Source organism: Mastacembelus armatus, chromosome 4 (assembly GCF_900324485.2).
Source record: "Mastacembelus armatus chromosome 4, fMasArm1.2, whole genome shotgun sequence".
In the NCBI taxonomy this organism is placed as follows: Eukaryota; Metazoa; Chordata; class Actinopteri; order Synbranchiformes; family Mastacembelidae; genus Mastacembelus; species Mastacembelus armatus.
Window position 1 is genome coordinate 24,372,904 of NC_046636.1, and position 27,878 is coordinate 24,400,781.

General features: G+C 38.7%; 2 protein-coding genes across 3 annotated transcripts; both read left to right on the forward strand.

Annotated features, from left to right (window-relative positions):
* The first annotated feature begins 935 nt into the window (after positions 1 to 935).
* On the forward strand, positions 936 to 14,189 carry rorca (RAR-related orphan receptor C a). Its single transcript, XM_026305033.1, has 10 exons — positions 936 to 1,327; positions 7,012 to 7,097; positions 7,228 to 7,369; positions 7,517 to 7,957; positions 8,130 to 8,251; positions 8,878 to 9,010; positions 9,825 to 9,932; positions 10,065 to 10,175; positions 10,731 to 10,843; positions 10,967 to 14,189. The coding sequence occupies exons 1-10, from the start codon at positions 1,321 to 1,323 to the stop codon at positions 11,126 to 11,128; spliced, it is 1,425 nt and encodes a 474-aa protein (XP_026160818.1). The 5' UTR covers positions 936 to 1,320; the 3' UTR covers positions 11,129 to 14,189.
* Positions 14,190 to 15,568: 1,379 nt separating this feature from the next.
* sh3gl1b (SH3-domain GRB2-like 1b) lies at positions 15,569 to 27,861 on the forward strand. Of its 2 annotated transcripts, XM_026305154.1 has the most exons (10): positions 15,569 to 15,837; positions 19,947 to 20,015; positions 20,694 to 20,766; positions 20,849 to 20,992; positions 21,289 to 21,422; positions 21,510 to 21,668; positions 22,463 to 22,566; positions 22,723 to 22,856; positions 23,502 to 23,549; positions 25,560 to 27,861. In XM_026305154.1, the coding sequence occupies exons 1-10, from the start codon at positions 15,793 to 15,795 to the stop codon at positions 25,751 to 25,753; spliced, it is 1,104 nt and encodes a 367-aa protein (XP_026160939.1). In that variant the 5' UTR covers positions 15,569 to 15,792; the 3' UTR covers positions 25,754 to 27,861. The 2 variants fall into 2 exon arrangements, with proteins under 2 accessions (XP_026160939.1, XP_026160940.1); XM_026305155.2 differs by lacking the exon at positions 23,502 to 23,549 and having other exon boundaries at positions 15,573 to 15,837; positions 25,560 to 25,753.
* The last annotated feature ends 17 nt before the right edge of the window (positions 27,862 to 27,878 follow it).

Genomic DNA, 27,878 nt, shown 5'->3' on the forward strand with positions numbered 1-27,878 from the left:
ATAATATATGAAAATATAGCCTATTGGTTTCTGTTGTTTTGGTTTATAATATATGAGAATATAGCCTATTGGTTTCTGTTGTTTTGGTTTATAATATATGAAAATATAGCCTATTGGTTTCTGTTGTTTTGGTTTATAATATATGAAAATATAGCCTATTAGTTTCTGGTTTTGGTTTATAATGTATGAAAATATAGCCTATTGGTTTCTGTTGTTTTGGTTTATAATGTATGAAAATATAGCCTATTAGTTTCTGGTTTTGGTTTATAATGTATGAAAATATAGCCTATTGGTTTCTGTTGTTTTGGTTTATAATATATGAAAATATAGCCTATTAGTTTCTGGTTTTGGTTTATAATGTATGAAAATATAGCCTATTGGTTTCTGTTGTTTTGGTTTATAATATATGAAAATATAGCCTATTAGTTTCTGGTTTTGGTTTATAATGTATGAAAATATAGCCTATTGGTTTCTGTTTTTGGTTTATAATGTATGAAAATACAGCCTATTGGTTTCTGTTGTTTTGGTTTATAATGTATGAAAATATAGCCTATTGGTTTCTGTTGTTTTGGTTTATAATATATGAAAATATAGCCTATTGGTTTCTGTTGTTTTGGTTTATAATGTATGAAAATATAGCCTATTGGTTTCTGTTGTTTTGGTTTATAATGTGTGAAAATATAGACCACAGAAACCCCAATATGTTCCTTTACACTGTTTCTAATCATCCAGTCTAATACTGTGGGCTGTAGCAATGTAAGTTTCCTAAAAAGAATGAAGAAAACAAAACATAAAACATTATAGTTCCCACGCTGGGAGACGTACACGGTTTGTTGTCTGAACTGACACACTGCCACACTTTCCCACGCACGCGAGGGCCTCCTTAAAGCGCGCGGAGGGTGGCGCGCGGATGGTGGCGCGCGTCAGCTCACGGGGCACGAGGCGGGCGGGCCGCGGGGTGAGGATCATGTGTGGTCCACGCGCCGAAACTAGGTTAGAGCGAGCCGCAGAGCAGGAAAGAGCTGGAAGCGAAGGAGCCGCTGATTTATCACTTTATAGGCGTTTTATCACAACAGCGCGTCTGAGACTGCGCAGAGCGGACCGACAGTAAATAAGAGAAACACGTAGTTGTTTGTTTTATTTATTTTTACGGGCGGCTCGGGTGGAGGAAATGTAGAAAAAACCATATGAGGATTTGTTGTGACAGTTTTCAGCTGCCCGGTTTGGAGCGAATAAGTTCGCGTCGCTCTCAGCGTTTCTTGGCTTCATCTCCACCTGGAGTTTTATGACTCGAAGAGCTGGCTAGACTGCACCGCCGACATGAGAGGTGAGATTGTGCTCATTATTACAAGTCCTGAAATGTGTTTTGCACGCTAATAACTTTTGGGTTGCATTCAACCTGCTTTACTGAAGCCGCCGCGCTGAGCCTGAAGTGCGTAGACTGCGGGCGCACACTGGATTAAACACCGGACTGGAAAATAAAAAAATGTTTTGAGCACGTATATGCCAAATGTAAATACGACACACGATGGGCGTTTACACGGTTTTAAACCTTAATAAGCTCATAAAAGGTGGATTCATTTAATAATAGCACTAGTAGATTTTTATACGTGGGCTGTAGGGCTAAGTTTGAGTGTGTTCAGGGGGTTTGTACACACTGCAGGGGGTTTGCATTTGCGTATTTTCTTTGACAAGCGGAATGCATTTCGGCTGACTGCTTTTCTTCCTCCGGTTAAGCAGCTCTGGTTATGTAAGAGAAAGGGGAAGGGAGGGAGGGAGCAGAGAGACTCAGGCTCTAAACCCACACGAAAATCTGTTGGCAGGGGCCGTTTGTGTTGGATAAATAGTAACATGGTCTCTTTTCCTTTTTTCTGTGTTTCATCACACTTTTGTGTCACTTGTTGTGTGATCCAAACATTAATTTTTTTTACAACGTAGCTCTTCACAGTTTTGAGTTATTCTTTATTGTGAGAGATGTTTTTGACGCGCATGAAAGCACTGACGGTTTGCTTTACCGTCCTGTTATTGTCAATTCGTCTGCAAGCGTGTTTTTGTTTTCACCATCAGCAGTATGGCGGCGGGTGTCAGTGGAGAGGGTGTGTGAGAGGGCGAGAGGAGGTGCTCCATTGACCTAGTTCTGTCATTGAGGATTACAGCAAGTGTGTGTGTGTGTGTGTGTGCGTGCGTGAAAGAGCGTGTGCACGAAGGGGTGGAGGGCCGTGATCTGCCATTACTGATGAGACAATGTTGAGTTGTCAGGGAAATAAGTTTCTGTTTAATATATTCCAGATATGAGCAAGAAGCCTGCTGGCCTCTGTTCACAAAAAACTTTCTGTCCTGTTTCAGTTCTGTGACAAAACTTACATTTTCAAAACATTGCAAAATAGCTGCCAGGGTGTTTTTTTTTATCTTCTTATATTTGATGTCAAAGTCATGCATCACTGCAACAAGCAGGATATGAGCACGGCAAGCCTACCTTTAACCATGAAGCATGGCAGGGCTTGGTTAAGCTGTTTCCTCTGTCAGCTAAGGTTATTTACATTCACCTGAGTGTCACTCCAGTCTAACATCAATCAGCTCTTGTAAAAATGCAGCATGTTTATAATGTTGTGGCCAGTCTTTATCCAAAGTTAGGAGAAAAAAACACCAAATAGGGTATAGTGTGAATATTACATTAGCCATATCAAATATATCCTCTCAAGTCACCTTTAAAGAAGAATGTTGTTGTACGTGTTTATCTTTGAGTTATTCTTGTGAACTCTTTGCTGGTCAGGGATGATGAAACACAATGAAATAAACGAACTTCAATAAATCACAGATTGGAGCTCAGTTATGAGGATCAAAGGTACAGTCGCAGTAAAGAGTAAAGGCCGATCTCTCTCTAAAAGGACACTGCTGTACAGAGCGCAGACTCGGAGCCATTATCTGTTGAGTCTATAGCCTTGATGAAGTTCACAGCGAGCTACAGTATCAAGGTGCCATTTTTCTCTGTCTGACAGCTGCACGCTAAGATTGCACTCCCCATAACTCTTCACTCAGCCTAAATGTTAGAATACGAGAAAAATATCAAAATGCTAGAAGGATTTCATTACTACAGTTTATTTTCCAGGCCAGTGATGTACACAGTGATGACAAAAAATAATATCACATTTATTTAGGCTGATTAATGTATTAGGGTAATACTATCATGATAGGTTACTTTTTGGACATGGATGCTCCAGGCTTGTTTTGCGTGTGTTGCAGAGGCCCACTTGGCTTTGGGCTTAGAGGTGCGTAAACAACATGATCAAGTGAATGCCCTTTATCTTTTATGATCATATGTGAGGGATTATAGAGGCAGAGTGCAAGGTCTGGTTTCTTGGTAGATGTAGCGTTGCTGTGATTTTCATTAAAAGAAAAATTGAAAAACCCTTCTATACTATACATCCCCCTATCAGTCATCTACTGCTCATCCTGGCACATCCAGGGTCGCAGCTGACACATTGGACAGATCGCCAATCTGTTGCTTTGACGACACAGGAAGATAGAAGATTTTGTAAGGTGTAATTTTATAACAAGTTACCAAATGTACATGTTTTTATTGTTAACAGTGGGATCATCTATTGCATACAACTAGATGTTTACAACAAAAAATTAATCACAGCAGCCCACAGCTATACTGCTGAGCCCCGTGTTAGGATGGGTGCAGGTAAAGACAATACATATTATCTTTTTTAACACTGTCAAGTGTTGTTTGTACATAATGCTTATTACATCATGCTATCTCTTTCTCAGAAAGATAAAAAGGAAGTAAATCCAGGCAAAAGTAAAAAAAATGCTGTTCACTGAAACACTTCAGCAATGGGGGGACATGAGAGAGATGATGCAGGTCTCTGCAGTGGACCCGGTCTTCACTAATACCCCCCATTCTACTACTACTGCATTTGCTGAGTATTTTCCAAAACCTGCAGTGCATTTTTAAAGACTTCCTGGTTAATGTCAGACCATATTGTTTCGGTAGGTCAATAGGAGAAGGTGGAGAGAAAATGCAGTCATAACTGTTCACATACAATAGAAAACAGGTTTTAGCTGAGCTCCTGCATTAAGGGCTATGTGGAAGTAGAGAATGATGGATGAAGGATGTGGCTGCATATTTAGGTCAAATAAGATGACTGCCAGGTTTGACTGTGCTAAACCTTTCTTTTAGTTATGTAACCTTGTGGTATGCTGCACCTTATAATTATATGACATTCTTCCCGTACAGGCCCCAGGAACCCACTCAGACATAGGTTAAAAGTACAGTATATTAGGTAAATGTAACAGGCAAGGTAAATAAGACCTTGGACTCTGTTTGATTAGCTGGGATGAGAGGGCAGTCTCTCGAGCTCAGGGTTTACAGAACAGAGGAAAAGTGCTGACCAACAGGCTCTCACACACTGACTGACACAGAAAGAACATATGTTTAAAAGGTGTCTGAAGAGGTCTCTGATATGAAAAGACAATTTTCCAAAAAGTGCATTGGTATCTTCCAGCTTATGATTGAATAAATATACGTGATCCAGGTAATCAGCAGTGGGTAGGGCGGGGATAGTTGGATCACAAACAGGAACATGGCCCTCATGCAACATGGGGAACAAAGATTCAAGGAAATGCTTTCTTCTAAACTCCAATAAGAATAAGGAACTGCTGCTTATGATGCTATAAAACAAACTGAACAACAAATGGTTATGTGGATGTTGTTATTTGAACATTTATTTGCCATCACATCAGAATGGCAGAAGGAATCTCTGGGCAGCCAAGTGCAACGGAGTAAAAATAGATTAAGGGTCTAGCTCAAACACAGCTGAAATTACACTCAAATGCTTGACGTGCTGCAACGAGTTGAGAGCTAGTATTAGTTACATCTGTTCCCCCCACTGCAGCTTACTGTACTAGATGGTTTTGGAAGTAGTTCCAGATGTCGTGGAAGTTGTAAAATCTCCATTGGGGCAGTTTGACCCTGCCAGTTTCAACTACTCATCCATCTTTCAGTAATCAAACCTTACATTGTTTTCTTTTCAAAGTAAAAGAAGCGCTCCACCCTTCACCCTCCCTTTACTTCAGATCGGGTTCCACCTTAAAACTCACAAAAAACAGATTGTGTTCCTTGTGTGGCTGCCACCACAAGCACCTCCTCCTTTGCCGAATGGAAAACTGTGTCAGTAGAGCAGCTCCTGTGCTTTGAGCCCAACTGTGCCGCTCAGCTGACTGGCAGGTGAGGCGGCGAGTCACAAATAAAGGCCGCTCTCGCAGCATCCAATGGCAGCACAGGAGGGATCGTCACACCGTTGCCAAGACAACCACCTTTGAATGAGTGTGCCCGTGGAATGCGTCCAGACGGGAGTTATATAACAGGCTGATGGGTGGGGGAGAAGCGCTGAGGGGGAGCGATGAAGGGAGCAGCATAGAAAGGGATTTTTCCCATTGCCTTTTATTTATACCCCTCTGTTGCCTTTTCCTTGGGCAGCAGGAGTTCTACCCAGCTGAAACGCAGATGTTTCATCTGCACTGCACAATAGTCTTTGTAGAAGGGAAATGCAATCATAATTTTCAGAGTAATTCCAATCACTAACCTCTTTTGCTTTGCCTCAATGTCTGACGCAGATCTCTCCCCACGCACTATGACTCATGTGATTGGTTGGTTGTGAGTAGTTCATGAAAAAACAACACTTTTCTGAAGATCTCCGAAGGCTAGTTAAAGCTTTTGTTGCAATTTGCAGGTTTCCTAACTCTGTGCATGAAACAACAAAAGTAATTTACTGGCTGTTTGGCACACCCTGCAGCCAGATTCATATCAAATCTAGTACACAGTCTACTCAGTTACAGTAGTTTTGTGGGTTACAATGAGAGGACCTAGCATGACAGTGTGCCTGTGTTAACCTGCTAACATTTTGTTCATCCTGGAGAAAGGGCAGAGTGAGAGAGGGCCATGAAACTTTATAACCTTGGGCCTCAGCTAATGCAATTGACCTGCTATTCTGGGCCTGAAGAGGCTCGGCTACTTAGGTGGACAACATAATGAAAAGAACATGCTGTTCCTATGTGAAGAAGCTCAGGAATCCCCATTGAGCACGTGGTGTATAATGTATACATAATTTCTTTTGTGACACTTTCTTCTTTCATCACAATCCTGTAATATCTTCACATATCTCTCTCATTATTATTGCCTTGTAATGCACAGATTCTATTTTATTGTGATTAAATAACTAATAATTTCACAGCCAAATCAGCCTACTTCCATTAAATCAGGTGCAAGGTGATATCTGTCCTGTTTGAATTTAGTATAAGTAAAACAAATCAGGGCTGTCTAGAGTAAATATTGATTTGTTACACACTGGCCTCTTAATTTGATATGGCTGAGGTGTTTTATTGACAGTAAGTGCAGTCACCATGATAGGCCTAAAAAGCAAATGTTGAATGTTCCAGTAATGCCTCTATAATGCACTGTTTCTGCACAGTGATTACATATATGTTTAACTTTTACATATCTGTGGGTGGGGTTTTCTATGCACATTTGTATTGCAAGCTATTGCATAACAACTGCAATGGATACAAGCTCCTCACATGCTGTGAATCATTGTAGGGTAGCAGTGCTGCAACTAATCGTCATGTTATTATCAATAAATGTGAAGATTATCTTAGGAAATTTAAAATCATAGTCTTCAATTTCTAATATTTCAGAGACAAAACAGTTAAATCATTATTTTATTTGATCAGCAGTCCAAACCACAAAATATTCAATTTACCTGAATTTACCTGGCAAACGTCACACGTTAGCGTGAAATGTTAATGACTGTCAAAATAATTTCTTTTCATGATTGTCTTTGGGCAAACAAAGCAATTTGTATTTGTACATATTCTTTCTGTGTTCATTTATTTGTTTTTAGGTAACTGACTACATAAAGAATCAGTTTTGCATTTTGAGTTAACTAATCTGTCTGTTAACATGTATTTTGCGATTTCACTGATTGTGTTTTCATTTTCTCTCTGCAGCTCAAATAGAAGTGATTCCTTGTAAAATCTGTGGGGACAAATCATCAGGGATTCACTATGGTGTCATCACATGTGAAGGCTGCAAAGTGAGTTATTGGGCGACTTAACAGGGGTAAAATTAGATAAAAACTGGTCTCCAAGAGCTTCAGGGTGTGTTATCATTTACAATACTCATGTTGGTTTTGACTGATTTGCCTTTTGTGCCTTTGTCTGTAGGGTTTTTTCCGACGCAGCCAGCAGAACAATGCTATGTACTCCTGCTCACGACAGAGAAACTGTCTTATTGACAGGACCAACCGAAATCGCTGTCAGCACTGCAGGCTGCAGAAGTGTCTTGCTCTGGGCATGAGCCGTGATGGTGAGTTCAGCTACTCAATCTTTATTTAATTAACTCAGAGTTTCCATGTCCTGCCTTTTGCTTATCACAATGAATGAATCATGTAATCTTTGTTTGACTTCAACCGTACCATCTTGAATCTTTAATTTGCATCTTTCCACCCTTCAGCGGTGAAGTTCGGTCGAATGTCCAAAAAGCAGCGGGACAGCCTGTACGCAGAGGTCCAGAAGCACCAGCAGTCGCAGGAGTGTGTCGGGCTGACTGCTTGCGAGAAAAACAGCGACATGGCTGACCATGGCCGCATATACAGAAGAGGTTCCAGCACTGCGCTCAGCGATCTAGACGACATTACCGCGCTGCCTGAAGGTCTGCTTTTTGACCTGCCACTAACCCCGGACGATGCGGGCGGAGAGTACTGTAACCTGGACATTCTGGGCGGCAGTGCAGGCAGCAGCTCATCCTCTCAGAGCTCTCCAGAACAGACCAATTTGGATTTTGTAGATGGCAACCACAACATTAAGCATGAGTACCAGCTGTTGCACGAAACTGGTCTCTGCTCACATGCCATCCTCAACCCACTGCCTGATGGCTGCTCCCTGCTTGAGATAGGTCAGTGTAAATCCAGAACGCTTTGAACATTAAATCAAGCTGAAATGAAACTCTTAACAGACAAAACATAACTTCTGATTTTTTCCAACAAGCACAGCATAGTTCTCGTTTAGTGTGTTTGTCATAGAGGAAATAAGAAAGTGAGAACTGACTCATATTTTCATCTGTTCAGAGCATATAACTCAGAGTGTGGTGAAGTCCCATATTGAGACTAGCCAGTACAGCACGGATGAGCTGAAGAGAATGATGTGGACCCTGTACAGCCCAGAGGAGACACGCTCATACCAGACCAAGGTATATATGACATTTTAATATCTGCTGGCAAGTAGAAGCTCATGTGTGCACATTTCAAGAGCTGAATCCAAAAGATATGTCAAAGATTTATCATCTGTCTGGAAGAATGTGAAAATTGAGTAAAATATATTACAACTCCTCTTTTACAGTTTAAATATATAAATATATAACAGCAGCAATCACATACCAAACTTTTTTTTTTTCACATTTTACTGTCCTGTTGTTTTCTTATACAAGGCTCAGATAGGAATGTTTTCAGTTTTTAACCTTCCAGAAATATTGATAATAAAACATCCAGAGAGAAGTTTCCTAAAACAAACAGAAGTGCTCTCTTCATTATCACCACAGTGCGTGCTTACTTACTTTGTTAATCCAAGCTTTTTTATCACATGTACATGTCTTCTCAGTTTTCTCTCTTATTGGTCAAGGTTTGAGGCCATATTGTAGCTGTAAGACAGATACAGAAAATATTATCAAGCATCCTCTGGGTCAAAACATCTTTAGCAGAAATCAGATCACATAACCAGGCAATCCTTGATGTCTAAATAAGGACAGAGTCATCGGAGGACATTGGAATTTGCCTTACCCTTTCTCATTAAAGCCTTTCTGTCTGCTTTGTCTTTCAGTCAGCTGAGATGATGTGGCAACAATGTGCCATTTACATCACCAATGCAATCCAGTATGTGGTAGAGTTTGCCAAGCGCATCACTGGCTTCATGGACCTTTGTCAGAACGATCAGATTATCCTCCTCAAAGCAGGTCAGTGACACTGGTACACCTGGGCCAAAATCAGTTCTGTACACGGTGCTTATTCATATATCATTCAGGAGATGCAGTAAATGCATCTGCAGCAAGACAACTAACCTGTAATTTGTATTTTTTATTACTTTGCAAACTTTTAACCATGACAAAGATTAAAGTTGTCATGTGAACAGTTCTCTCAAGTGGTAGGCACAGTGGTAGTTCTCTCAAGTTGAGTTCACAGAGTTTAAATATCACATGCAGCTGTTTGGACTGAAAAGATGGATGCTGTTCTCTTTCTGAACAATGGTTGGCCTTGTTTAAATTATCCAGCTTTTCTGATTATGACACTGTTTCTGAACTTTGAAATTGATTTTCAGTGATAACCAAACAATAAATCAGTCAAAATATTTTTGCACCAATACTTTTGAGTAAATCTTTCAATTTATGAAATTAAAAAAAAAGAACGAGTGCACACACAAATGCTTTGTCTCAAGGCATGAATTTAATTAGGCTAATTAGATTAGAGCTGTGTAAAAAGTTTGCACACCCATACATGACCTTGATAACATTATTAGGACTGCACTTATAGGAATTCCAAAGTTAGATTATATTACACAGTTTCTTATGTTTATCAATAGTGACCTTGTGCCTTAAAAATGAAAAATTCTGTCAGCTCTCAAATACACTGTGTATCTGAAAAACACAGCTAATTTTCAAGGATTTTAACTGGAGGCTGTCTCTTAAATCCTAGCCTAGCAATTGTTCAAATGTGAAAATGCTGCAAGACTTTTTGTCTTGATATTTTTTCTTCTTGCTTTTGTGTTCACAGGCTGCATGGATGTTCTTCTGATCCGTATGTGTCGGGTTTATAATCCCATCAATAATACACTGCTCTTTGATGGAAAGTTTGCCACTCCTCAGCTTTTCAAAGCTCTTGGTAAGTCGATGCAGCTTTCTCTCTCTCATGGGAAACACAAACTCACACAAGCCTTTATCAGTTTTATCTGTGTCAAAATCATCATACTCAGCAGGTTTCTGTTTTGATGATGACTGTTTTTCTCTTTCCTAGGATGTGATGACCTTGTGAATGCAGTGTTTGATTTAGCTAAAAGCCTGAGCCGTATACAAATGTCAGAGGAAGAAATCGCTCTCTTCAGTGCTGCTGTGCTGCTCTCACCAGGTTAGATCACATTTCTCTAACTAAAGTCCATCTTTAACAGGTAGTTTTGTGCATGAATTTTAGATATGCAAATTCACTCAAACTAAATTGGTAAGCTAAACCTGCAGAGGGCACTGTAATTCACACACATTTGCTGTATAAAAAATCTCTTGGCTTGTAGATTGAGACCACTAAACATAGATGCTTACTAAACTGCCTCAAAGGAAATGTTTACCTGTTTAAGGTTATAGTACAACTTTGACACTCAGCAGCTGAGAAGTGCATGTCTTACCAGGGAACTGTAACAGTAGGGCTACTTACAAGTAAATAGATGTTTATTTTTACGTATTTTTGTAACCATAGTAACAGGTGGCGGTCTGTTTAACAAAAATTACAATTACATACCTACAATTTGTTAATTTACAGCATTTTGCAACATTCGAATAGTTAAAATATGGCTGGACTTGTGTAATGCTGCAACATTTTGTATTCCTGTAAATATTTGAACATTGTAAACTTTTCCAAACTCTGTTTCAAATTGGCAAAATGACACTGTGTCATTATTGTTTCCATCAGACCGACCCTGGCTCACAGATGTCCAGAAGATACACAAGTTGCAGGAGAAAGTCTACGTGGCTCTGCAGCGATACCTCCAAAAAGGAGGAGGATCAGAAGAAAAGCTAGCTAAGGTATGAAACCTGGTGCACTGCTCTAGCAGTTTGATAAACATGTTTGACCTGATGATTTGTTAAACTGCTGCAGCCCTTCACTAATTTAATACATTTTACTTCCATTGTGTATTTTCCATCCAGATGGTGTCTAAGCTTCCCACAATGAAGTCAATTTGCAACCTTCACATTGACAAACTGGAGTTTTTCCGTCTGGTTCACCCTGAGACAGTGTATACCTTTCCTCCTCTCTACAGGGAGGTTTTTGGCAGTGAACTTACCTTTCCAGACTCCACAGAGGGCTAGTGCTGTTTAGCTAAATAGCATGATTCAAATAGAACCATTGAGGTGTAGAGAGGAGCAGATTAAAATGTGGCAACCAGCTGAGGCAAAACCAACCAGCAGCTCAATGACAATCCTGCACGCTACACTTTAGGACACACTCCTCTCAACTCTGAACTGCCAACCCTGTGGAGTAGCTTACACTGCCCTGCAAGTCAGTCCTTTCAGCTTTAGCATTAACACTACAGGAACTGCTGCTGGGTACTCAGTGCATGTTACCTCTTTCTTTAGGGAGTTTAAGAAATGGTTAAAGAGAAGCCTGGATAATTTATATTAAAACAGACCTTAAACCTCTGATCAAGTTTCAAATATAAGTTTAACTTTTGTCGTTCACGCAGTTCCTTTAAGCTGTTTTTGAATGTACCCCCTTTCCCCTTAACCGTTTAGCACAGCCCGAGGCTTGAATGTACATACCTAAAATTACCACCCACTTTATAGAAATTGGCAGTAACTGGTAACTGTTTCAGTTGTCAGTCTAGTAACAGTTTGTTTCATTCATGTTTTATAGTACCCATATTTAGCAGTTTTGTAATGTACGAACAAACTGTTCAAAGGGACCACGATCAACCTCACAAGCCAACAGGGTTTTTAAAACTGTATAAATCATGGGCAAACATTCAGAGTGTCTGCCACCATGCACCGACAAACTCTTGCGCACACAGCACAAAACTTAGCACTTATACTGATCTTTGTAGGTATTTTTACTAGCACACCCTCAGACACTGATGTAAGTGAGCTGTTTATTTTTTTATTGCAATCAATGACCTCAGTCCTAATTCCCTTTCCCTTTGCAAATGCCACTTGGATAGCGAGAGTAAGAGAATCAGGGGTATTGAAAGTATTTTGTCAAAGATAGATAAATAGATAGATACTGTATATACTGTATAACAGATACTGCCTGCCCAAACTTTGGGGTTCAGGGATGAAAGCATTGTTGTTTCTGAAAAGATAATGTAGTGGATAATTACCACTTGAGTCTTTGTCACAACTCTTGGCACAAGTTTTTACGGGTTTGCACTCAGGCTCTGTGAAACTTCTGTTAAACCAGCCAGAAATGCTAGAACACCCTCCCAATTGCAGATAAGCCGTATGAACAAGGTGCTGGCCACCCAACCACTGTGGGTTATTGTGGAGGGGCACCTGTAACTATCACACCTTGGCCCTCCATCTGTAAAAGAATGCTATCAGCAAAACCTCCAGCACCGTCTCAACCATCATAGTCAAATGACTTTGGGGAAAAAAGAGAAGAGTTTGATGTTGAAATGTGACTGCTAACTATGTTGCTACCTACATGTTTGGATGAGGGGCAAAGAATAGAGAGTGGGAATGTGGGTGATTGTGTCATTTAAGCTCCTTAGCAGGTAGAGAGGATTTACTGTCTGTACCAACTCTGACTACTTTGAGGTTAGGCAGATTGTGCTGTCGCAGGCAGCCATGATGTCCTGTTTGGAGAATTAAATCCTCTATGTCTTATTCCCCATTCCCTTACTACCTCACCCTCTTCAAACACTACATGGCACAACAAGGGTTGACAGAGCCATCAGCTACCCCCCTGAGTTAGTATTTCTACATTCATACTAAAGAGCTTATTTAAAAATATAGCAAATAGTGGTGAATTTGAAGGCCAGTGGTAACTAAACTATCCTAAAATATATGAATTTGCTCTTGAAACTGGACAGATGACAAAAACGTCTGCATAAGCCAAGGGCATCCTCTCACAGTGCTTTACTGTCATTTAAGAGCAGTTGAAGATACAGGTTTGTCTGAAGTAAAATTTCTGGAGACACATTAGAGTGTGTCCACATGAAACCTTTATCTACAAGGGACATTGCATTTCTGTAAAATACATTTTCCTTAAAAAGCTATAAGATAGAATACTTTTTAAAGTACAAAAACATTTCTGTTGTAAGCATTTTAAGACAATCACATGAATGATCATGGATGTCTAGCTCTATTAAATATTTTGTCCAGGTTTGCTTTGCACTGCTGGGACAGTGTTTCTCACCATAAAATCATGTCGTCTCACATTGTATGAAGGGGTATTACCCTTCTCTGGGTACGTTTGACAGTGGGACGGTGTGCTTGTGCAATAATGTCTTTCACGTTGTTTTCAATGTGTTGGGACTTTGTTGCCATCTATTGTGGTTAATATTTTAATAAGCACTCCAGCACAGTTAACCTCTGAGCACAACAAAATAAGGTTACTTAGAATATAACAAATATTCAGCCAAATTCTACACTGCTGAGCTGCCAGCTGACATTTAACAGATTGTAACAAAGTGCAGCACTTTGTATTGAGTCCTAAACCATTAGACAGGCCTATTTCAAATGTCTGAATATACTTGATAGATTCTGTAGGCCTAAAATCAGGGGACAGTACTGCACTGATTCTGCACTTACATTTCTGTTTAGAGTTACTCAGGGAGATAGCTGGGCTCTCTGTCCTAAAGTGTCTGCCGTTAGACTAGCTGGCAAGGCACCTTGCACCAACATAGAAGACCTTAAAACCTTGATCACTGTGTACAGTACATGTTCTTATGAATGTTTGATTACAGAAGTATCAAAGATTTTACCCATGTAATATCATTGACTTTTTTTTTGAGTTTAAGTCATAGAAAAATAGGATATCTAAAAGGTAAATACGGTAAAATAAATATGAATGATGGATTATAATCCCTGAATCTTTGTGTTTTGTTTTGTTGTGAACTTTTTGTTTCTTAATTGTTTCCTTAAATGTGCTGTTTTTCTCATTGATTTAGTGTCCTTTTTGTCTCGGAGAGATGTAATTCTATTTTTTTTAAAGAGCATTTTTAAAGATGTCTCCCTAAACATTTCTCTTTTGTCATGATCCTTCTGTTTTCATTCTATTTTAAGATTATTATTAAATCAATATAGATTTTAATAAGAAAATAATTTATGATATGTCATGGATATAAAGCCCAAGAGGTTTTAACACAGTTATGTTTTATTGCACAATGGTGATATAATATGTGGATTTAAGAATGTAATAAAGGTCTTTTTACAATTAAAATAAAAAACTGCGTCTCTACTTTATGCTTTAGACCCTACTTTATGCCAAAAATAAACCAATGTATACATGCATTACTGTTTCATTCAACACTTTTCAATTTAAATAAATTTTGCTGGTTTGGTTTTCAATTTAAGATATATTTATATTTGTTAAGAGTTTACATACAGAAAATATGGAATAAATTCTAAATTTACCTTGGGAATACCTGTGGGGAAAAAAGACAAGAAAAATCAAGTAAAATTGAAAAAAAAAAAAATCCATTAGTCATTTAATAGTAGATGTATCCTGTATTCTATCCATGTATACAATAATTAACTGTCTCATAGTATTTTATGCTGTTGCATATATCAAAACTACAATGCTCTATGTTTATATTTTGTACTTGGTCACTCTGTCACTGCTGTGTGTACTCCATACTTTTCTCATTTCTGCAAATACACATAAAAGCAGTGGTTAAAAAATACCCTGAATTGGGAACATGTAGTGCATTATTACCTCCATATGGCAGATAATAGCTGGGTTACCTCTGAGGCACCACTGGATCTTTATGTAGGCTTTTATTTCTGGTACGATAATTTAATGTATTTACAGCCAGTGGGAGACTGTAAGACAAATCAATGTAATTGGCTCAAAAGATTTATAGCTACAGTCGCCACATTTTCAATATCATGGTATCAAGTCATGAGCTTGTAGTAGCTCCAGGTTTACTGTGTGTCAGCTGGTATGTGCTGATTAATTTGAAATGTTGCCTGAGGATATGCACCACTAAAACACAATATTAGCTGACGCCATGAGGGCTTTAAAATTGGTCCTGATTTATTACGTAATCTAGAGCCAGGCACGGTTTACTGTTTATATGTAAAACAAATTGAAGGCAACACGTTCAACCTTTACTTATCAGGTTTATATTGTGGGGTGCTGAATCCTTAAAAAAATCAATGAAGAAGAATTAATGTTAGGACTGAACAGTCATTTATTTAAAGCACAAAAATATTAAGAAATAATCCTTCTTCAGTGTGCAAACTTCACAACAGTGGAAAGAAGGCTTATTTTCTAAAACATTTGAGCTTTAAATGGTCATCACATTCACATAATATTCTAATTTCACTTTGTCAGTCTGTCCCACCTGTTCTTCACTTCTTTAAGCATAAATACATGAGTGTGAGGATGTGACCATGTGGCCTGCAGCCACAGACAGGCGCGAACCTCCTACGACCAGCAGGTGGCAGTGTGCACCAATTTAATCATACAGTGTTAAGTCACTGTGTGAAGAGACAGATTTATTCAAAAATAATCTGGTGCATATTTGATGCTTTGTTTAACGTAACTGTGTGCTCTGCATTGCTAATGCTTATTTTAGCAATCCATGAGCTAATAGCGTTGACTGGGGCGGGTTTTGCAGCTGACTCTGAAGGAAGCATCTCCCTCGACGTGGACGTGGTTAGCTGGCGTGTCCCGACTTGGAGTGACGGCTGTGCGGTCCTATGATTGCTCCTAAACATTTATCCACTGACAACCTTTTCTAACAAACCCTATCCCGAAGTTTAGTTATAGCCTGACCTATTTACGTCGTCGTCGGAGCTAGAAGACAGCCAAGATGTCTGTTGCGGGCTTGAAGAAACAGTTTTACAAAGCCAGCCAGGTTTGGAAAACTTTTCTTTGAGCTAGTAACTGTCATGTGCCGTTAGCAGCTAGCCTCGTCTAGCATTGACTAGTAGCTAATTTAGCAGTTTTTGGCTAATGTTAATAACGCTCTGCTAACGTGGACGTTAGCGTGTGTCGACAACAGGGAAGATAACCCTGCAAACACTTTTCTCTCAGTGTGTAAAATATCAATATTTAATGTTTTATTCCCACTGCCTTAGTCACAGCTAGCTAACTCAGCGCTAAAATAACCGAGTACGTTTGGAAGTGTTTTCCGTTAACGTTAGTTCAACTAGTTAGCTAAAACTAACTTCAACTAGTTTTAGTCACCAAGCTTTGTTTTAGGTGAAACTATTATCCTGAAACAGTTTACAGCTGTTTCACATTTTGTCCTTTAAAGTCGCCTTAGCCAGCAGTGGACCAGATTCAAAGAGTAGCTAACTAACGTAGTTACATGTCCTGTGGTAAACATTAACTAACTGTTGGCTCTGTTTGTCAAAGGGACTGTCCGTGTGAAAACAGTAACTAAAGAAAAGTTGTGTGATAAAAGCTGAGCCTGTGCACATGTGTATATGCACACACACACACACACACACACACACACACACACACACACACACACACAGATGAGAGGTATATTAACGAGGAGAAGAAACCCTTTTTTCCGTCCGTGGTGCAGTGTAACCTGAACCGTTAGTTTTAGTAATGAGTCCAGACCCAATTTCCAGCTGTTGTCTTTTGTTTAGATCCACATCCGTATTTTGTGCAGGAGGTTAAAGGCTAAAGTGACATTGCTCCCCGTGGATATATATAAAACGCTGTATTGACAGTGTGAGAGTGCAGGTTTTTATATTGTCCGTGTATTTCACTTATGGGTGGGGATGGGCAAAGGAGTTTTAAGTCTCTTTCGTCCTAACCCTGCTGATCTAAGCAGGAAAGACATTTGGTTTCTGCCCCGGCTTCCTGTCAGGAACAGACTGGGATCACTGTTGTTTTGGTTGTGTGGTAAAATAACATGATTCACAAGCTGTCATGTTAGGCCGGTTTGTTCCGAAATGCAATCCTAAAGGTGTTTTAGTGGGAGATTAAGTGGATTAGTGAATAAAAAAGCAATCCAAGTAATGATATGGAGGAGGTGGAAAAGTGTGCGTTCCCTTTATTTGACTGCACGGCAGCTGCTTTCTCTGCCAAACTCCGTGAGAGCCAATAACTCTGGACATAGCTCAGACTTTCTACACTGAAGGCATTCAGGAAGTTGGCCCATGGAAATGCTATCTTATCCCCGTAGTTTCTATGTTGTTGTTTTTGCTTGTACTGTATTCCCTCCACTATTACTTGGATTTTCTGAGAATTAGTCCTAACACATAATCTTAAAACACTCGAACACGTAGAGCACAAGCAAAATCTTAGGTTTTATCAATTTATTCATGCACATCTACAATTATAAGTTTTTTGGATCTTAAATGCTTTAGTGTTCAGTGAAAAATAAATAACTTAATGCTTACATGGAGGACATCAAAAACTAAGGAGTAACGGCAGACAAGGTATCTGCTTCATGTTAAATGTAGTGGATAAATCAGATGCAAAGAATCAATTGATATGAGGTGAATATCAATCACATTTAAAATTAGATCTATGCGCTCATTGCCATATACATTTACTTTACTTATTTTTGCTGGCCTAAAACACTGTTCTGGTCTAATGTGTTTGTCACATCGGATGAGGTTACAGATATTTTTGTGCAGTTTTTTATCTTGGGTAAACCAAATGATGCAAAATTATTCAGGCAGCATTATAATCCCCATTTTGGAAATTTGTACTCCCAATCTAGATTCATCCTTAATACAATTGCTAGGTGAAAGAATGTTGGCAATCGTCTTAAAAAGAGCAGACAGCTACAGTTGCAGCTAACTGAGCGAATTTGTTAACCAAATTGGAAATTTTTCCATGCTGTTTATACTATGGTTGCAGGACTTCTTCATAACCTTGTTTTTTATATGAGTTTTATATCAATGTGACGTACTTTAATTAATCTGGTGTTTTTACCTGGTATTAATAATGTCTATTAAGTTAGTTAACTTTTTGGGGAAATAGTCCCTATTATCACAGGCATTGATGTGGCATAAAATTACATATAGCATGATGGTGAATTATATCTGCATCCACATTTTTACTTTCTATGTCAAAACACACAAACTTCTAGAAATGTGGGTTGCTCTTGTGCTGTTAGCAGAGCTACTATATAGTTTTAATCATGAATAACTTTGACCTAGTTTTTGAGTCTCTATGATGTAATTTTTTTCTCCTGCCATGTATTTTTGTGCTTTATAAAAAAGGTTTTTTTAACCTTTTAATGCAGCTTTTAATATTTCTTAATACCAGTGTGAGAGAAAGAATTAACTAATGAAGTGGGTTTACCCACCCCCTAATGTTCATCAGCTGTTTTCATATACAGTGTTAAAAAAAAAAAACAAAAACAAAGAAAATTTATAGTTTTCTGGGTCTTGCATAAAATCATCTGAGACTACAGCAAAGCTTTAACCATGCTTTGTTGTAGTGTACTACCATTCAACTAATACCCTGTCATTTTTGATCAAAACGATACCATTTACAGACTGATCCCTCTTCATAGCTCTGTGCATTGTTTATACCAAAATGCCCCTATTATAACTTTTTGTGGATGTTTTTGGGCTCTATTACTTTGAGCCTGTGTACATGTAAATACAATGTTAAACCTGTATGAGAAGTTGTTCTCATTAACAGATGATAACTTCATTTCACTTTTCTACATAGTGCAAGAAAATTAGAAAACGATCTCAAGTTTAGTGGTTTATTACAAAAATTCTGAAATAAATGCATGCATCTTGTAAGTCAGGTAAGAGTGCCAAAAATTATGCAGACTGCAGTGTTACATTTCCTTGTAGGTATGGAGCCAAATGCTGAGTAGTAATTGAGGTTGCATTTTTACTTATGACCTGAATCCCACAAAGTTCCTTGTCATGTTCTTTCTCTACACAGCAGAGACCTAGTCTAGTCTAGTCCTATTATAGTATAATAGGACTATACTGATTCTAGACTGTTTGTATGTATTATGTTCTGTTTGTTAGGATGTAGCCAAAGTAATAGTTTTGGATATTGAATTTCTGCAGTGGTATTGCAGTTTTTGTACATAATGAACTACTGTTCACTCACCCATTGAAAAATACTTTTAATAAGCATTTTCCTCACATCACAGATGAGTGAATTTAATTCAGAAAAGGCAAGAAAGTTACACTTTTTTGTCAAATCCAAAGGATTGGATATGTTTAATAAACAATTTCACAGTCAGAAAGGCAAAACTTAGTATTCTGACAAGTTATTCATATCTGTATATGGTATAGGCCAGGTCTTACAGATGTACATTTATCTGAAAATACCCTTATAGTTTGTACACAAAGAGAGAGAAAGACAGATTCATTACAGTATGTGCTGGTGTTTTATTATTACAAAAGTGACTAAACTTCACTGGAACCACAGCATAAACGTATGAGAAGCACAAATGAGTCATTGTGGTTTATTTTACTTGTTGCAGAATAAATCTGCAAGTTACTCTGCAAGCAGGTTCTGCAGCTGGCTGCCATTTTAATTGTCTTACTGGTGGTGTTGGTAGTTGCCTTTCTGCCCAGTCCACTTGGAGAAACTCAGATATGTAGCCATGTAGCTCATAGACAGAACAGTTAAGATTTTAATTATCTTGAAGTCACAGCAGTTTGGAGTCATTAGAGAGCCAGAATAACAGTTTAATTGAATTTACAGTTCAGTGTGGCTCATATAGGTCTCTAAATACAAAATATATATAACTTTGCTTATATTTAATGAATAAGCCAGAAATAGGTGTAAAGAAATACTTGTAAGTACTTGAAGAGAAAATGGGCTGTTTTCCAGTTCTTAATCATTGCATTTTCTACTCAGAGCAAGCATGTGAATGTTCAAATTGAAGACGAGCTTTGTCAGTAAAATAAAAACCTTGTGAGCAGCATAAACTGAATTTCACTTTCTGGCTTTCCTCCCCCTTTCTCTCCTTTCTCACCCTCTTATTTCTGTCTCACTGTCTCCCTCTCCCTCCAGATGGTCAGTGAGAAAGTCGGAGGTGCTGAAGGAACTAAACTAGATGATGACTTCAGAGACTTGGAACGGGTAAGAGAGGAATCTTTTCTGTGGTTTGAAAAGAGAAGCCTTTTTAATCAAAGCTGTAGGGCTGGTTGTTGGTTTCACACATTCATAAGTACACACACAGTATTTTGTGGGACTTCCGTCCTTCATGTTTGTACATAATTCTCTGTTGGTTGACAAATTTTCTGACCTCAGTGTTAATGAAATTCTTTTAAAACTGGATGACATTGAGAGCTAACTGACATTAAATGTGTTACCAGCAATTAACTGAAATAAGTCAGTTAATTGGTTGAACATTAGAAAATCAGTCAGCAACATTTTGATACATAATAAATGGGAAAATTCACTAATTAAACGTGAATGTTTTCTTAGTGATAATTGAATTTTTTTTTTTTGGTTTATAGACTGAAAAAATTGTCTAGATCCTTAAATTCAGTGCAAAGCGTTACTATACAGAACACCATAGGCTATCATGTGCATGTCACCACAGCCTGTACTGGCAATAACAACAACAACAACTTCATGAAAAAACTGTTTCTAGGGAGTGTTTTTAAAAATAATTCAGTTTTATGTAAGAATATTTGAACAAGCACATACCAACAATGCTAAACAAAACACAGAATACCTCCTTTGTCTGCCAACTATTTTATATTTGCTCTGTGACTGCAGTAGCTGTGTTGTATACTTGTATGTGTTTTGTAGAAAGTAGATGTGACCAGTAAAGCGGTAGTGGAGGTAATCTCTAAAACATCAGAGTACCTTCAGCCCAACCCAGGTGAGAAGAAAACCTGCTTTCACACAAATGCTTAAATAGGTTAAACCTCTTAGTAAAATTTAGTTTCAACTCCCTTCTGTAGCGTCAAGGGCCAAACTGTCCATGTTGAACACTATGTCTAAGATCCGTGGTCAGGTGAAGAACCCAGGGTATCCTCAAGCTGAGGGGTTGCTGGGAGAGTGTATGGCCAAGTATGGACGAGAGCTGGGAGAGGACACAAACTTTGGTAAGATGTTTGTGTTGTGGTTTAAAATAAAATTCCTGGCAGACAAATGTTGGCATGTGTAGGTTTTGGTTTTAATGTGTGCATGGATGTGCTAATGTGCTGTATACTTAAAATGCTTACTGTCAGATTTCAACAGAGCTGTTTACAGAACAGATGAACGCCATTTTGACTGTTTAATGTACCCTACTCTTATTTGTGTGTGTGTTTTTGAGATGCTGTGTGTTACTGTGTGTGTGGTCTGGCAGCAATATAAAATCTGCTAATGATAATGGCCTGGTAATATCTGTGTGGTTCAGGTGGAGCTCTAGTAGATGTGGGAGAGTCCATGAAGAGATTGGCAGAAATCAAAGACTCTCTAGACATCGATGTCAAGCAGAACTTCATTGATCCTTTGCAAGGGCTTTGTGACAAGGACCTCAGAGAGATACAGGTATCTGACATGCTCACATGCTCTTTACTGTGTGACTGCAAAGTGTATGCTAGCTTGTTAAACTAACTATAGCTCCTAATGCCTTAGCACCACCTAAAGAAGCTGGAAGGTCGTCGCCTGGACTATGATTACAAGAAAAAGCGCCAGGGCAAAATCCCAGATGAGGAGGTCCGGCAGGCTCTGGAGAAGTTTCATGAGTCAAAGGAAGTGGCCGAGACCAGCATGTACAACCTGCTGGAGACTGATGTGAGGCTTTTTTTTTTTTTTTTTTTTTTAACTAATATTCAGTGTGCGGGGTCAGTGTGTGTGCGCTCTGAAACATCCTTTTAAGACAACCCCTGTTCCTGTGCCAGATTCCCAAGGTGGGTAATTAATCAAACATAACATTCAAGCATTTGTGACATTTGCCCACTTTGAATGCAGTGGAAAAAGAACACTCATATAAAATATCAAAATATGTAGTCTAAACGCAGTAACCCTGGCAGCCTTACAGTAATTACCATTACTAATATCTAAATATTGGTTAAAACATTTCAAAACAAAGTTATTTGCCACCTGAGCCTTCTTGGGATATATACTACCATCACTGCTAATACAATATCCCACCACTGTGTCGTGAAACATTTCTTCACTTGCTCCAATCCACTATAGGGAAGCTGATGTCCAACACACCCATAGGACAAACACCCTCTCTATTACACCTGTAAAGAGCCATTAAACACACCCATTTGATATAATAATGCTGACACTGCAAATAAGCATGGCTTTAAATAGCTGCTGTATCGTTAAACACTTATAAAATGTAATAAGTCTTTGGGTTCAGGAGTTAGAACATTTGTTTGTCCTGGTTGAGTGCTCCAAAACAATCTACCACTATGATTCTTTTGAGGAACAGTGAGTTGCATAGTAACTTCAGCAAAGTGACTGTGTGTGTGTGTGTGTGTGTGTGTGTGTGTGTGTGTGTGTGTGTGTGTGTGTGTGTGTGTGTGTGTGTGTGTGTGTGTGTGTGTGTGTGTGTGTGTGTGTGTGTGTGTGTGTAGATAGAGCAGGTGAGCCAGCTGTCATCTCTAGTGGAGTCCCAGTTGCAGTACCACAGACAGGCTGTGCAGGTGCTCGAGGAGCTTTCTGACAAACTTCAAGACAGGTGCAGTAATGAAACCTGACACACCAACTGTGTTGTGCATCTAACTGTGGAGCTTTCTGCTTGGAGTTCTTTGAGTCTGGTTTAGTCACAGGAGCTTAAGGCATAATTTGTATGTTTGGAAATGTAAAGAATCATTAATTTCATCATTTTGAACAGGATGAATGAGGCTCAGTCTCGACCAAGACGCACCTACACACCCAAACCCAAACCCATCTTTGATTTTGGAGACAACAACCATTCAAATGGCGGATATTCAACCTCAGTGGCCCCTCCGCCTTCACGCAACTCAGGTAGGCAACATCTGATGGGTTTCTGAGTCAAAAAGATGTGATTTTTGTGATTTTACCATGAGCGTGTGTAAAATAAATTTAAATTAAACATTAAGGCCCAAATGCTGACATGACAGACTGTACAGTTGGCACCAGAGAACAGTCGTCGTTTTAATCAAATAAACAACAAAAACTCATTATTTTGTATTCATCCTTACAACTATAGTGCTTTTAAAGCCACACAAAAGGGCAGAATAGTGTATGTGGAAAAGAGCTGCCATAACAGAGTTCCAGCAGCAATAAAGCATCCAGCTGTTTCTACATGCACATAAGAAAGACTAGGCCAAGTAGCATGCCTGCCTTAGAAATCTGACAGAAACTAAACTGGAAAAAAAATCTGCTCCCATTGCCAACATTGTTGCTCAAGACCTGCAACCAATCAGTACCACTGAGCAGAAATATGTGAAAACATTTAGCTCCTTTTTTTTTTTTTTTTTTTTTTTTTTTTTTTTCCTTCTTCAGTCTGTTTGAATGTTTGGCTCTCGAATTACTCAGTTCTTGACGTGTGTTTCTGTGTGAGGGGGAGGGGTGAGTGTGTGTGCTGTCCTGTCATCTGGCTCGACTTTCTCCAACTGACCTTGTTCCTCTTTCCTGTGACATCATCAGAGCTGCGTTTTCCCTTGGCCAGATTGCCCTTTCAGAAGCCCAGATTGTGTGAGTCTCAGTACGTGTGGGCCGTTTCTCACTCACAGTTGTAGTTGTGGTCTTGAAATGATCGCCGGTGAACGTGCAGCTTGTTTGTGACATGTAGGACGTATGGTAAAAGCTGTGCTCTTCACAGATGCAGCCCATAATAGGTGGTTTATGCTGCATGTTTAACAAGTATGTAGTGGTTTTGCATGAAATCCACATCCTGTTCTTTAATACTACCCTGTAGCTGACCTGCTGGCTGCAGTATTGGAAGTTTACAAACAAAACAGTAATTACATGAAAACTTTGGTCCTTAAATTAAACTTTAAAATGTTGTCATAAAAATTTGTAATGCAGTTTAATGACTTGTTTAGCCTGAGTCCATGTGATCATTGATTTCATTACAGCAAAGAACTTTCTCTAACACATCATTATGTATTGACTTGCATGTTGTGAGAGCTTGTATTTTTCAGACTATAATTCACTTTAATATTTAATGATGATAACAAAAACTACTACTACTAGTATAAGAATGTGTATTATTGTTTATGGTTCAATATGATTAAATCCACATTGGGGAATTTGACCTCTCTGTGCTAACTGTTTTTTTTTTTTTAGGAGCACCCTAAAAAGCAGCTATTTGCTGATGTCTTTGGTAAAGTGCAATGGCAGCACTATTACAGTGATCAACACAGAGAAAACAAAAAGCTACTGCCAGAAATATAATTAGTTATTTATTATTTGTAGTGATCTGTTATGTGTTTAAAGGCTGTTGTGAAACAAGTTATACATATAATATTGTGCACATTACTTTTTAGCACTTTACAAACTGCTACCTTTGTTCTAAGAATATTTTAGATTTTTATGTCCCACCGTCTTTATGCATAGTATGTTAACTGAGTTTAGGTGTGTCCATGTGTAAAACAATTTTTTAAATCCATTATCTTGGGAACAATGCAGAGGAAACCGAATTAGTTTTGGAGCAGTAGGCTGCAAATACCACTCTTTTGTGTGGAGCAGAAGCTGCTTTTACTAAAATTACTGCTATTAAGCAAATGGTTACTTAAAGATGTGATCTGAATGCTAACACCATTAGTGTGTTTTGTGAAGACAAGCATATTGGCATTAACGTATGGAAGGAGATTACAATGAGAACAAAATTAGAATTTGGCTCTTCAAATGCAAAAAGAATATTTTTTTTTCTGCAAAGCGTGACACAATTTTCTGAAGGGACAGTTTCAGTCCAAAGAGTATTTCCAGCACACAAGTTGTCCTCCTTGCTGCCTGACAGCAAAACTTTCGTTTTTGAATGAAATCTTTGTCAGACATTTCACATTGTCATATTGTACATTAAATACGTTGGTTCTTTTTGCATTGGCAGAGCTTTTTTAAATATAATCTACCTTTGGAGAAGTGTTTGTGATGGCTGGTTCTTTTCTAATAAATAATTATAGTTTTTATTATTATAGGTTTTTTTTTTTTTTTTTTTTTTGCCTCTGTAAATTGATACACTATGCAGTAAAACGGAGAAAATGAGTGACCAAAGCTTTCCCCATCTCTAGCTTGCCCAGCAGTGTGTTGTGTGAACTTGATACAAAGAGAAAATTGTTTGGTGACAAAAAAGCTGTTTGTCTGTGTGTGGAGCCCCCCTCTGCTCCGCTGATCTATGTGAGGTCACTGGGAAATGGATAGATGATAGATGTAGAGAGAAAACCATAGAGAAACCTTGTGCTATAGCACGTTGTGGTTTTTGCTCTAAGATTAATTTAACAGCACTATCGACCTTATTAGCAGTGTTGGGATATACTGGATCTGACTTTACCACTTGCTAATGTTGCACTAACATCCAGTATATAAACAAGTGTGAGCTACAGTAGATTACATGCTTAAGGTGTGCAGTGTGACGACCTTTTACTGGATCTGGCAGTGCTGTGGCTCTTTGCTCTGTTGGAGAGCATTCTGTGTTGTTGCAATTTGAGTTTCCCTCCTTTTGCATCTTCTTTATCTTCCCTCTTCCCACTTGTGTTTTCTCAGCTCCAGAGCAGCCGAGCTGTAAGGCGCTGTATGACTTTGATCCGGAAAATGAAGGCGAGCTGGGTTTTCACGAGGGCGATATCATCACCCTGACCAATCAGATCGACGAGAATTGGTATGAGGGCATGCTGAACGGCCAGTCCGGATTCTTCCCTCTTAACTACGTCGAGGTCCTTGTTCCATTACCACACTAATATAAAATGAGCAAGGGAGCAGAGAGCGGACTGATGGAGAGGAGGAGGAGAGAGGAAGTAGAGTTAGTAAAGGAAGTGGAAAGTGAAGCCAAGAAAGGTCTGCAGAAGATCTGTTTCCAACTTCAGCTCCAACGTCATCATCGCAGACAAGCACTTTGTGTCATCTGGAGTTCTGAGGAACATGGTCACATTTCCAGACCTGAATATCAACCTGTTTCACCTAAAGGTAAAAGGATCTAGACTAAGATGGACACAAATTATTGTCACCGGTTATCTGACAGTCAGAAACATTTCTTGAGGACTAACCATTAAAAGCAATATTTTTCTTTAACCACAAATTACTGAGAATTTGTGTTAAACCTTGGTGACTATAGTCTGTTCAAAACTCAGGTTGGTCACCAGTTTACTATTAGTTTTCTGATTGGAGAGGCCAACTCAAATCTTATTAAACCTTATGTCTTACTGGACTAAATATTTTAGTCTGTTTTGTGCCCCTTAAGAACTGAAAATCATCTTTTAATGCCACCTGCTGGTATGACTGAGAATTACATTAACTAAATGGAGCTATACATGAACAAATATTGTTTTACTAGTTGGATTTAAATGCTTCATGTGTTTAATGAGAAACATGAGCCAAAATCTGTTTCCGAGTTGTGATTTAGACCGTTTTCAGGTGCGGGGCCTGTTTGTTAGCGTTCTTTTAAAGATCTGTGTCTGAGCTGTCCTGTGATGACAGATTCAGAAGATAACAGGCCTCACACAGTGGGTTCCTTATATTTCAGTATTTTGATTTCTGTTAGTTATTTAGTGCCGTAGTTTTTTCGACTAGAACTTCTTATGAATATGTGAGAAATTGTTGTATTTGCACCTTGGTCCTCAAATGAGATTCATGTGTGTGTGACAGACTAACTCAACCCTTACACACAGACCCAAAGTTAAATGCAGATCTTGCACCTTTTTGTCACTTCAGGCAGGCATGTGTTTACCTAGGAATACAGAAGGATATGTTGTTAATTGGTTGTCTGCTAGTCTGTTCAATAGAGGAGCCGGAGCCAAAAAGTGTTTATAAAATGCAAAAGCAGCATATTGCTTAGTGTGTATAATTCAGTAACACACTTTAGTTTGTCTGTTTGTCTTAGCATGTTAATCTGTTTTCTTGTTTCAGTCCTTTGACCCCTGTTTTAGGCACCTGTTAACTCTATACAGTGCCTCAGTAGACGACGCTGCTGGCAGCGACAGTCTTTCATATTCATCACTAACTGACCCTGTTTCTGTCTGCCCTCACGTCTTTAAGAATGTGAAACTCATCTGTGCTTTGAATCTCAGTCTGACCCTGTGGTTCTCATCACTCCCAGTGGCTCGGATTATTAATGATGTAATGAGCTGATTTAGACACCTTTAATGTGTTTACACAAGACTGGTTTCTTGTTTTGGATTCAGTCACAGTCCACACATGCAGGTGGATTGTAATCCAACTTAAACTGTACAGTGTGAGGGAAGACCTGGTGTGAAAGGGAGAAATAATTGTAAGCTATTGCCCATAGCTTATTACCAAACATGAATTCTTACCAAACATCAGTCCAGGTGATTTTTGAATTGCTGAGGAAAAACATTTTAATTGTAAATGAGAAATGTTTATTTTTTCATGGTATCTCTCTTATATTTCCCCTTTTATAGTCTTTGTTTGTTCATCACTCCATGCTGCCAAACACTTCCCCCACACCTGAATGTAGTCCTTATCTAATATGTTTACATCTTTGATCTACATTTCAGTTCTTGCATCAAATTCAGGGTGAAGTTAAAGGACTGGAGGTGCTGTCTGTAACACACTGTTATGAAAAAAAAAATGTCCTTGCTAGCTTTGGTTTAGTGCCTTTGGAAAAGAAAGGAGGAACGTACTGCAACTAATACAGCAACCAAAACTTACCTTAACTACTTAAGAGTAGTGAAGACTTTCTTTTTTCTACCTTTGGATTTATTATTAGCCACTGGCACTTTTTCTGTGTAAATGATGAAATGCATGTGTGCACATTTCTGCACGTATGACACTACAGACAGTTTTCTGAACATGTTGCAAACCACCAGTGGAAACTTTATCTAGATTTTAATACGTTTAAAAAAATGT